We start from the raw sequence: 13,076 nt of genomic DNA on the forward strand, positions 1-13,076 counted from the left end.
GTCTTCGGCTGGTTGGGTGCCAGCTGGCAAAAGTGGCTAATTTTCTATTGAAATGCCACAAGCGCAGTCCATCACTTCCTTGGTGTTAATGGAAGATGTTTCTTTAGAGCACTTCAGTTATCGTGCTCCATGCTGTGCAATTAGGAATGTGCTACTCTGCATTATTCGTTTGAGACAGAGACAAATGTACAGTGGATGCGATGAGAGGTGGCCAAAATAAGCACAGGGAAGCAGGAATGGACACACGAGCCATGGCTGTTGCAGGGACTATAGTTGGCATCTTTTTAGCGATAGCAGAGTAGCTGCTGGCAATGCAGTTGTTGGGGTGTTGGTCCATCAATTGGGTCTAGACTGAAATCTCCCAGCAACTATTAGATGGATGCCCTGAAATTTTGTTTAGATGTTCATTTTCTCCAGAAGATGAATCCTCATGACTTTGATGATCCCATGACTTTTCCTCTAGCACTGATGGTTGACATTTGTGGTTTTGAGTTGAAGCATTTAGACAACTATGTCATGGAGCGCCATAACATTTGGTACAGACATCTATGTCCCCCACAGGATGAATTGTAATGGGTGATCCCTTACTTTGAGTGACGCCAAGATGGAAAAGTGGCTGAGGGTATGCCAATGTTGTTCTAGTGGTTAATGCAGATTCTGAGTAGTGTCACTGTCAATTTGTGGTATGCCGCTGCCAATCTACTGGCTTGTGGCATGTCACTGCCATATCTTACTGTCATATATGACTTCTCACCAGAGTACACGGATTCTTGCTGAGATATGTCACTCGATCCCAGTGATACTGCTTACTTTTTCATCTAGCGCCATGCTCTGGTCAAAATTTGCCCAGTATACTTTATTTTATAGCCAAACCATTAGCTTTAGCTTTACTTTGTGTCAACTATTAATTAGCTAATGTTAACCTGCTAACACATTAAACTAAGGTTGGATGGTGAATATGGTAAACATTACACCTGCTAAATATCAGCATGTTAGCATTGTCATTGGTAGCCTGATGATGTTAGGATTTAGCTCACATCACTTCTGTGTCTAAGTACAGCCTCAGACAGCTGCTAGTATGACTGTTAGTCTTGTTGCTACACAATGGGCTTTTCTAAGCACCAAACCACCCTGGCACCAATCCAGTCTGATGGCCCAAGTGCAGGGGTCAAATGGACTTGAAGGAGGCCTTTCAACTCTACTGATTTACTCCTCCCAGACATGACAGCATTTCCCTCGCCCCAGCTCTGCCAAAGATGACACGCACTCAAGACTAGGGCTATAATCTGCCATCACGAGGAATTTATATATAACCTGCGCAATACAGTAAATTGCAAAGACACTTTTGCTTATGCATGATCATCAGGCTTTGAGGGGAAAAAGGTTAAAGGGAGGAGTAGGCAAATAGAGGACAGACAGGTGGAAAGTAGGAGGGAAGGAGAAAGGAAAGAGATGGATGTAGAGAAGAAAGCCAGATGGACAGATAGAACGAGAGCCAGCTCTTCTCTCAGCGTATGTCCAGACACAAGAGAACCTTATGTCCTTTAGCTGCTGCTGAGGCTGTCACAAAATGATACCATAATTACAGAGAAGGGACCAGAGGAAGACAGCCATTGCCCACTTCCAAAGTGGGAAAATCAGCAAGCATGGGACAATTATAAGTCCTGCTCGACATGTGAATTTAACTGCTTCTGTCTTTACATCCAATCTCCTCTGGATCTTCAGCCTGTTTTCCTTAAGATAACAGGCATTTTTCGTCTCATGCCCTGAAGATAGCTGATATTTCCTCTCATATGCACATCCACGGATGATGAAGTAATCCCTTTTCCTGCTGGAGGCTGTCCAATATGTTATGGCAGAAAGATTTAATCACCAGTCTATAGACATGCCAAAGCCTCTGGAGCCAATCAGCAAAAATTATATTTCTGTCATTGTCGTTGCTCTGCTCTGAGGTAAAAAGCTCTCAACAACATATAATGCTTTTTTCTGCTAAAGAATGATAACATCTCCAAAGCCTTTATTGGTGCACCTACTGTGATTAGTGTTTGGCACTGTGCATGAATGGTTGATGTACTGCAGCCCTAGGCGATTATTATCCCCACCACATTCATCTCACCAAGACCATTGATATGCAATTAGTCCAGGGGTGATGTTACACACTCAGGTCTCTCTCTTACAACCAGGTACAGTATCTTTTGTGTGTTGCGCTCAGCCATTGTTGTTGAGTCCCACTGTGTCGCCCCAGGCTCTAAGTCAGCGTGGATAAAGTATTCAGCCAGTGTGGTGTTGTCGACTTCCACCGTGCCGCCCTGATCCTCTGAATTGCTGTGTGTATAAGTATGCAGGCGGAGTGGCGGTGTGTGTCTCCTCAGTCTCCTGCTCCTCCCCTTTCCTGAGGTACGCAGGCGGTTTTATCAAACCCTGACTGGGAAGACAGATGGCTCTGAATAGGGGAGCCTAATGTAAAAGTGTGTGGAGTATGGCGGAGGGGGAGATAAGCAGCAGCCGGCCATTTCTCTCTGGCAGTGTTGGGGTACAGGGCCTTAAATCACCTGTTATCTCCTGCAGCCTCAGCCAGACGCTAATGGTCATCACAGCGGGCTGAACCCCGCAGGCAGCAGCAGGGGGAGGTGGGGTGGGGGCCGAAGCTGTGGACTCTCCGCTGCTGCTGCAGCAGGCTTCACACGAACATGCCGAGTGATAGTTGATGTTTCAACAGGAACATTCATCTTTGTGCTGTACAGTAGAGCGGATATCCCATCGACACACAGTCTATTAGGTTACTGTAAAGTATGACATCACTATCCACACAGAAATACAGTAACAGAGGCCACATTTTAAAGGGATATTACAATGTGGGGCTTATTTTTGTGGTTTTGGCTTTCATTTCAATTGGTTATGATAACACTGTTCTCATGTAAGTAGCTGTAGATATCAGGGAAAGCAGCTAGTCCATTGGGGCAAAAACCACAAGATGATCACAAAGTTGTAAACATGCTCAGAGTTTTGCAACATTATCTAAGCCAGGGCTTGGTGTTGGCTGATCTTGGAGGCCATCGTCTGATGATGATTTAACCTCTTGGAGCAATGACTAATATTTCAGTGGTTCAGGTGTAGGATTTACTCTTCCATGCATGTTCTTGACAGTCTTATTAGCAACTTCTTTGTAGGTGTTTTAAGGTCCAGACAGCATTTCAGTTAATCTTCATAAACAGATTTCTGCCTTTGAATGTAAAAAACTTTAAAAAAAGAAGCTTATAACAAACTAAATCAAATTACAAACGAGATTGCATTTCAGCCAATGTGTTCTGCCTCTTTTGCTCTCCCCATGGACTGTTTACCTACATGCAACCAAATCCTGCTCAAACACGATTGGTCAATACTACGCCGACTTCAAACGGAAAACAAGAACACTTCCGATACCAAAATCTTGTCCTGTTGCCTGTAGATTATGCGTTCATATGCTGATATTTGTTCATAGAAATTAGGTGTGGACTAACTATGGAGCATAATTGTTTACACTCGATTGACAGGGGGTTTCCTATTAGTCTGTTTGTGGTGTGTAGGCTTGGACGCATGTTCTGGAATCAGTTCAGGTCCAAACCAAAAACCCAGTTACCAAAACCAAACGTTGGTAACAAACCATCATCTCACCGGAATGCTGTGCACATACGACATTGCTTCTAACAGTAGGTCAAAGTTGAACCACATAGTCCCTCTGTAAACTATGAGGGATGTTCACAACAATCTGTTTGGGTGATGATTTCAAAATTTGCCTTTATTTTCTCTTCCAAATGAAGCTTTTAGCACAGGAAGACTGTTAGTCAGCCTCCCAACTATTATCTAATTATTTCACTGGGCTGTTCTACACTGGCTTTTCTATCATCCAATGTTCATCTTAGCCAAAGAATATAGCTGAACCACCTTACCTCTATGCTGCATCGCTGCTTCACCCCTCCACCACTGCACTTCCTCCAATGTCAAGGTCCCATCTATGTCTCCCCTGGGGGGATCTCCGATTGGTTGCTATTTATAGGGCTCCATCCCTACATATCCATTTAATCGACTGGGTCACTGCCAAAGACTATCAAACAAAGCTTTTTAATTCAACTAGTGTCTTCCCTGATTGAAATACCTTTGGCTAACCTGGAGGTTCCATCAGTGATCCCTCTTTAAGCAGATGGATGTAATAACAACCATCTACTGTCAATTTTTCACAGTGAAGCTCAAACATCCAAGTGAAGAAAGAATAAGAAAAATACATTTTTGAGTGGTAGGGGGCCTTAACATGATGACTAATAACATACTTGGTCTTCATCAGGCTGATAATACAAAGCGCTTTGTCTGTTTTAAAACAAAGGAAGCTACTGAGAGCCCAGTGACTACGGCTCCATTATCAGCGTTACATCACAGACCTCCCATATCAGCTGTGTTCTTCATCAAACTGTCAACAAGTGCACTGCGGGTCCAACTCGTGAAACTCTAATCATTAGTAGATAGCCTGTGTTTTTGAAAATAGTCAGCATACTACTCTGAACACTAATTTAAGATTTGCATTGATATTCACAACACATGACTTTTAGGTGTTTTAAATGTGTTTAAAACCTGCCTTATAAACCGTGTAAAAATATACTGTACATTCCTTTTTCAGCTTTTAGAGGCATCTGCCTTCAAATTACAATATAGTCTTTTTGTTTGTCAGCACAAGATACTGATTTACTGGCTTCACGGCAGGAATCACTACGCCAAACAAAATGCCTTTGTTCCTCTGAGTGGAAATGTACTTCTCACCAGCTTAAGTTGGCCCCTCTTCTGAGCCAAGAATCAGGTTTATAGAATCAAGTTTACAGTGAGGACCGCTAACAGGTGGGATTAAAAATACCGAGCTAATAAAAACCAAACTGTGGCCCGATTGCTGAGTTGATTGCCTCATGAAAATCTCATCAGAGTTCTTCCCCTCAGCTTTGATATAGGCCAGGTACTGTATGGCAGACTTCACTTGTTACTGCGGCGCCAACAGAGTGGTGACTGCAGCCATCCACAGCTAAAGTAATCATTTCCATTTCCTGTCCCTTTTTCATGAGTCAGTCAGAATTAATTCAGTTGCCCTTTACAAGATTAGAATTCCATAAGGCGATGGTGTACCCACTTATCTCTATATAATATGAATTCTATCGGAGTTATATGGCCACATTGAAGTCTTGATGTGTGATCTTGGAGCATTAAACGATAGGTGCACATTTTTCACCCATCTGTCTTAAAATGGCACTCCTACCAATATGCACTGTATATTGAAAGAGTTATTGCTCACTATTCATTCCTACTCTCTATACTGGGAAGGAAAAGATCCATTCCTAACATGCTTTCAAAGTTACAGTCGCTTCTGTTGCTCAGCAGTGGAGGATAGTAACGAAAAGGGGCCAAAAACAAAATAGCAGTTCTCAGCTTGTTATGAAAAAAAAAAGGAATTTTGTCGAGCTCCAACAACTAATTGATTAGCCAAAAAGTGTATTGTATACAAATCTGACTATCGATTGACAGTTCATGTCACTTATCAAGAACATTTCTTTCAGATGCTACTGAAATGTGATATTTGCCACTCATATTTCTTTATATTTGGGTTTTACACTATTGTTCACAACCCCCCCCCCAAAAAAAAAAGCCAAAAAAGATTTAAAAAAAACCCTTAAAGATAATGACTTAGTGCAAAAGGCTAATTAACAGATTAGTGGATAATTAAAATAAATGTGAGTTATACCCCTTGAAGGTAAAAAACTGTTTTGGACGATACACACTTGATTTCGGATGGTGGATTTTATTTCCAGTTTTGACATCTTTTACATTGTAGAGACCATAGGAGGGATCTTTTCAGGTCCAGTATGGACAGGAACGATGCTTACAGTGACCAATGATTCTTTCAATGTAAACTGTATATGGTCTCATGAGTAAATGTGATCCTTTAAAACAAGGTTGTGCAATATAACAGCATTAGTTTGGAAGAAAATTGAGCCTGTTGACACCTGTGTTTGAAAAGTTTTTCCTTCAAGACACAAATTTATGTGGATGACCTGCTATTGCCCCCCTGTACTCTTAACGACCCCTGTGACAATTAAACCAGAAATGCAGAGAAAGAACCCGCCTGCTAACAATCTGACTGTTCTCCATCAGGAGCAATGACCAATTAACAGAATAATTAACCGAACTAACGTCTCACTTAAACGACTGTTACAGGACACTGTGACAGCAACAAGCGTATTTTAATTAAAGTGCCCTCCAGTTAGTGTGTGCATTTATAAAACCCACAAAGGACTTTCCCAGTGAAAAGAGATGTTCAATGAACTGCTGTATGCTGCATGTGCATTCTGAACACTTTGTCAACGTGGGCTAAATTGGATGTGGATTGTTGTCAGGCAGGGAAGCAATACAAGTATTATTCTCCCTCGCACACACCAAAAAGAGCTTGTCTCTTCTTCCAGTGCTGTGGCTTTTCCTTATGGGTGTCCAATGAAGCATGCAGATCAGCGTTGAAATTAAAGAGCGATCTGTAATGAAACTCCCAGAGCCCCCTGAGTATGAAAGTAACAAGACAGCCCATAAATAAGATACAGAGAAACAAGATCATAAGCGATTTAGACAAGCAGGAAGTAGGGCACTAGACAAGAGCAGGAAGTCGACTGATGAGTCGCTGCCATACCTGCGTTTCGGCTCCACGGGGAGCACTCTCAAATATTTGGTATTTAGGGCAGAAATGTCATGTAGCTGTCACACAGAATATTTAAATAGCGGACGGTAATGTCTCTATTGAAGGTACTGATCTGGATCCTCAGTTTGAAATGTAAATCAAAAGACAGATTGAAGAGGTTTTTCTTTTTTGCTCCGAAGTGATGAAAAGTGATTCACAGCCTGACTGAATGATTTATAAAAACAAACTACTGCTTCTTTTTTTTTTTTTTTTTTTTGAGGTGGGAAGGTAGTTCCAATCCTGGGATGCTATAAATGATATCAATTTTAGAAGCAGGGTCCTCCTTTTTTTGTGGAGATATCAAAAAAGATGAACTTAAGGGAATGACATTTTACTCTTCAAAAATAGATAAGATATCCTTCAGGAAATGAACTCTTCAAATATAAGAAAAAACAACAACCTTGATTCTTGGTTTGGAAAGGCGTGTAATGCACAGTTGAAGCGCATTCAGCCTGATTGAACGAGCAGGTGTCGCCAGGTAAGAGAAGAGGAGCAGATGGTGGAAAAGAATCAGACTGCAGGGAAAGATGCTGTGTCGCTTTCTCAAGTTTATTTCGATCTGTGGTTATCAAAGACAATGCCCAAGAACATAAGTTATGAAAAAAAGCCTTCATGATGGGGACTCTGAGTTTGATATAGCATTATCATTTTTAAACATAGGCATATTTTTCCTCATTTATTTTAAAACAGCAATGTTAAAAGTAAAAAAAAACAAAAATAAAACAACAACAAATAAACAGATGGACTAAAGAGACAGCAGAGATGCCGAAAAAAAGGACATTATATCAGTGGAGTGCTTGTTTTGGTGAGCCTCGGGACGGCTCCTGTGTGTATATATGTGTGCGTGTGTGTGTGTATGTGTGTGTGTGCGCACCATGAGTTCACCATACTCCACATAATCTTACCATTGTTCACTAGAGGTCACCAGAGGAGTGACTGGGGTTCATCATTGTTCCAAGTGCTGGGGGTACGAGGACAGTCCCCACTGTCACCGCCAGTCTCCCGCTGGGCACACAAACACTATTCAGTCGGGAGGAAAGCCAGAAAGAAAAAAAGAAAAAAAGAAAAAGAAAAAAAGAAGAAAGAAACACACACACTGCTCACCAATAACAGGCACCAGGTCGTGACATGGCCCCTTTTTTTAGACTTTAAACAGCACACACAGGCACACTTGATCACGCTTGCATCCGTCCTCACACTCGTACTCACACACACACACACACACACACACACACACACACACACACACACACACACACACACACACACACACACACACACACACACACACACACACACACACTGTACAGTATACAATGCACAAAGCCCCATACACAACCAAATTAAGACCGTTAAAAACACTTGATAAAAGCACAATATGGTATAAAATTAATTGCACATGTAGAGACGAGATGGAGGAAGCACAGTGAGTGGAGCTGGAAGAGGAGTGGGGGGGGGGGGGGGGGGGGGGTGCGATGAGCATGGCAAGAAGAGGATACAGTACATTCAGTAAACAAACAAACAAAAAAACAGGAGAAAAAGAAAAAAAAGAGGCAAGATTAGAATCAAAACCACTGAAAATAATTAAATAAAAATCAAAACACTTTTTTCCAGTTTGTCATTTTTTTTTTTTGGATTTTTTTTTTCAGTCATTGATTCAAAGCTCACTCTTGGGTGCGCTAGTCTTACAGTAGTCCCAGTCTGTCTCGGGGGGGAGAGCGAGCTTGGTCATTTAGTGAAGATTTTAATTGTTTTCTTGCTTTATTTAAAATCAATGTTCACGTCTACATCTCTACAGACCCGACTAGAGAGCGTCGGGCGGGGGAGTAGTGGTAGGGTGCAAGTCTTCCATGACCTGACATATGCACAGGCATTTACACAAGTGCACACGCGTTCACACATACATACATACATACACACACTCACGCACACGCTCTCTCTCAAATAAACACACAAGAGTGCATTCTCATTCCTGTCACCCCTGGGTTCAGGCTTTTTCTCTTTTCTTCTCAGCTTAGCGCACTCTGTACGCTTCTTTCTTCTGTACAAAAAAAGCAGCCTCCTTCCCTGGAATCGGAGTCTGCGTATTTTCTCCTCACTCCTTCTCTTCCTTTATTTTTTTCATTTTTCTTCTTTTACTTCTTTTGAGAGTTGAGCAGTTTGTCTGCCTCGGGGTACATCGGGTACTTGACGGTCTCGATTTTCTCTTTGACCTTGTAGGAAGGGTAAAGGCCCGTGCGGCCCAGTTTGCGGTTGATGCCTTTCGAGTATCCATCCCAGTGGTTGCCCGCTACGCCGATCACATCGCCGGGCTCCAGGGGAATGTCCTCGCTGTTACGCGGCTGGTGGGGGTAGATGGCGATCTGGTTGTGGGCGTTTTGACCTCCGAAGTAGTAGATGTCATCCAGGGAGTAGAAGAAGGAGGAGGCGTCTGGATGCAGCGTCTGCATAATCTCATAGGCCACGCGGCAGACCTGAGACAGGAACAGAAGCGAGCATTAGTCTCATACTTAGATCTATAAATGTGGAGGAATTTGTAGCTGTAGAGGCAAGTGAACACTGGTAATATAGAGACAAAATGACATCTGACTGTGAGACGTACGTTTTATTTAACTCTTGATAAAAGAGGGATGAAATGCGCTCAGCGACTCATTCCAGTCAGATCTTTGAAGTGGACTAATAAGCCAAAAGTCTGAAGAGGAATTATGTGGCTCACACATTATTTTAAAGTTTGGCAGGAAGCCCATCCGCTCCACGTTTACACCTCATAAAACTGCACTTCAGAAGCTGCGAATGATCTGAATAATGGAAGACAAATGCCTCCGTAATTCCCAAGCCCCGCAAAAAATGCGCTCATGTGGTTTAACACTTTGCAGCATGGAAGTGAAAATGGGATGCAGAGGTTGTTGACATTCACATGATTTTAATTACACAAAGTAGTTCTTGTTTTCCTTGTGACAAACATCACCTGATAGTTGACTTCTCTACTTCTCTATTTAATTAACTCTCTGACACAAAAGCTTTAAGAGTTTGACCTGAATTTGTTCTTGTTCACCGCGATGTTCATAATTTATATGACAGATTTCTTATTTTTGAATATGTAAATGTTTACTTGTTGATCTTTGTTACTTGCCTATTCTTTCTTTCTTTGACTTAAAATAACATAAAAAAACAAAATATTTAAGCATGGTCCATTATTTACATTGGATCCAGTAGTTGGACAAAAATTCTAAGTACAAGGAAAAAAGGAGATTTGTCATGGAGATGGATAAACTGCTATCATAAGACCCGAGGTATGACATTATGGTTACATGACAACAGGTTGTCACATTTATATCACATGATGACAACTGATGACAAGGGAGCAAACTGTGTCATCTGATGAAGGCCATGAGATGTGGCTGAAAGTTTTTTTGTGATTTTTCATTAAACTATGGTTTTATTTCTTATTTCTTTCTTGTCAAATCAATAACTGTAATTTATGTGTATTCAGCAGCATGTTAAGGAAGAATCATTACATACCAAGGTAAATCTGCACATACAATATGCCCTTATAGTAGAATGTATATAAAATCATATTCGTTTTATTTCACTTCATTGATTCCCATCTATTAGAGAGTACACATCAATATTCTTGTCAATTGTTGATGTTAGTTTGTTCTGCCTTCACACCAACATCAATAAACTTCAGTTTCAAGTGAAAACACATAAAATAACATTCTGTGTTTTATACAAACTGTGGACTGAGGAGAATGCACTGACCTGTGAGGAGAAGGTGCAGACCAGGAAGTCAGTCTGGGACAGGAAGTGGATGTCGAGGATGACTCCCCTCAGCGAGTTCTCAGTGTAGCGGTTGTGAAGGCCTGCCGACCACGAGATGGAGTTATCACTGATGAACTCATAGTCTGGATACCTGATGTGGGACAACGAGGCAGGAAAGGAAAAAAAAAAAAGAAGAAAAAAGTTACATTTAGACATGAAAAGCTGAAAATAAATATACTGTTACATAAACACCAGCACCAACACTCTAACACAGAGCACAAACACACTCCAGGACACTGACTTGGTCTTGGCTTCCTGCAGCAGGGACGGGTCATCGGTGGCAAGGTAAACTCGTTTCTTGTCGATGTGGACACGTCTGGCCAGATGTTGGAACTGTTCCTCCACGTGCAGCATGTACTCCTCTATGGGATGGAAAGCTGCCTCCGTCCCCACTTTATCTGTCCTCCTCACATGGACTCTGCACACAGACAAACAGGGACACAGACAGTATTAGATACTAGTGCTGTATCTTATAACATCTGTAAATATATACATAATCATCTGCTTTTCATTGTATTTCAACACTTTTTTGTTTGTTTTCTAATCAGTTTTGAGTTTTGGGCATTTACAATCCAGCTAGTAGTTGGCAGTAGCATAGTTATGGTGGAACAATATAATGCAGATGTGCACTTTATTGGTGTGTTAGGACAACAGGAGGAACACATATTATTACAAAGTTAAACAAGATATCAAGACAGACAAACAAATTCATGGCCTGCATGAGCCTTTTACACATCACATTTCTAGATATCTGTGCTAGTTGGCTAGCTGAGACTTTTGCACAATTTGTTGACAATTTGGCAAAAATAAACCCCAAACATGAACCTCATAATGAAACCTTGGTCAAATTACCACAAACAAATTGAACCGCTACCGGTAGCTTGTGACTCACGCAGCGTACTTTTAGTGCCAGCTTTTCTAAACTCAAGAGATAATTTCAGAGGCTGTACAATTGTTCCACTTTCTGCCTGCCATTTGCGCTGCCTGAACTTGTTGTTTTTTTTGCAGCATACAGCAATGTTTGTGTGCGCAAACAATAGTGTGTAAGCTGCTCTACTGCTGTGACATGCACATTTTCCTTTACAGAAATATATAAAGCCTAAGTCTAAATTCATAAAGTATGATATCAAGTAGAAAACAGCATCCTCTATATATTCAGGAAAGAGTGCCAGTAAAAAAAAAAGAAAAAGCAAAGTATATGCTTGCCCTGTAATATTGCCATGAGAATAAGAACAAGCTGTTGTGTTGTAACAAGAAATGGATGATTTACAAATGTGTATAGTGATTAATCAATACCACTAAGGGCCATGCTTCGAGGAAAACATGAAGAAAGAGTAACATTGATTTATGTTTTGTACGTACTGTATTTACTAAGTTTGTTCATCTTATTGAACGAACAGTTTGAACTTTACATTTATTGTAACCTAGTGATTTTTAAAATTTTTTTTCATTCATTCATTTTCTGAGAAGTGAAATTTGGAAAGAAAATCAAAGGCACTTCAACTTGAGTAGGATATTTTAGGATGATTTTGATTGTTGGTGTGAGCACAAACAGAAAAGTGATGGGACAAAAGGAGGAGAAAAAAAAGACAAAAGGGAAAAAAGAAATAGTGACAGAGCGAGAAATTTGAAGAAGTGTAGCGACAAAGAAAGATGATCAGAAACAGAGAAATAACCACAACTGTATTTTCTTTTCTGCCCCAGCTTCCTTGTCATCCCTTCCAGTAAGCAGGGACAAAGAGAGAGTGCTGTCACCAGCTATATATATATGAGAGCAGAAGAGCACAGCTTGAAAACAGAACAAAGGATGGGTGAAAGCAGAAATGTTTCCTCTCCTCACACAGAAGCGCCCCTCAAACTGAAGGATGCTAAACACAATTTCTATTCCATCCACAACTATTAAATTACAAAACTACCCAGTCACATGTGCATTGTGACTTCTGGCCTCGAGGAGCAAACAAAATTTCAAAATCTAAGAGGAAAAAAAAAGAAGAAATATTTCAACCTTGGCTTATTGAGTGGACCCATGCAGCTCCATCTGGGAGCTGCCCAGTACAACCAGCTGTCTACTGCTGGTCAAGGAGCAGCTCCACTGAAACATCGGAGGTCAAGAGTCTTTTTAAGCGCTCCTCTGTGAGGGATATTAGTCTCCCAAATCCACCCATTCAGGATTTCCCTGCTTTAGGGGATTCAAACAGCTTCTCTAACCGCAGAGCTGCCTCAGTCACTTCATTGAGAATGAGGTAGAAGCAGAAGAAGTGTTTGGAGTCAGAGGTTCAGAGGAAAGAGAATAAACAGGCTGTACCTAATTTCAACCACTGGCCAGAGATCAATCAGTGAGTATTGGGGACGCTCACCAGAGAAATAGACTCTTTATTTACGTGGCAAATGAAAGAATGGAGGCGAGAACGGGAGAGTGAGTGAGTGGGTGGGTGAGAGGCGTCAGAGTCTTTCATTTGGTCTCTGTCGCTCTGATCGGACAGAGGTCTTGACTCCAGGCTTTCCCATTCTC

The 13,076-nt window shown here is 41.4% G+C and overlaps 1 protein-coding gene across 3 annotated transcripts in view; it reads right to left on the reverse strand.

The window, feature by feature from the left end:
* Positions 1–7,272: 7,272 nt before the first annotated feature.
* Positions 7,273–13,076, reverse strand: part of fut8b (fucosyltransferase 8b (alpha (1,6) fucosyltransferase)) — an 89,030-nt gene continuing 83,226 nt past the window's right edge. For all 3 annotated transcript variants that reach the window (XM_062436748.1, XM_062436747.1, XM_062436749.1), the window contains 3 exons: positions 10,806–10,982; positions 10,505–10,655; positions 7,273–9,216 (listed from right to left, as the gene is read on the reverse strand). In XM_062436748.1, the coding sequence (XP_062292732.1) occupies positions 8,878–9,216; positions 10,505–10,655; positions 10,806–10,982 (667 nt within the window). In that variant the 3' untranslated portion in view covers positions 7,273–8,877. The remainder of the gene's footprint in view (positions 9,217–10,504; positions 10,656–10,805; positions 10,983–13,076) is intronic.

The sequence above is a fragment of the Scomber scombrus genome, chromosome 17 (assembly GCF_963691925.1).
Source record: "Scomber scombrus chromosome 17, fScoSco1.1, whole genome shotgun sequence".
Lineage (NCBI taxonomy): Eukaryota > Metazoa > Chordata > Actinopteri > Scombriformes > Scombridae > Scomber > Scomber scombrus.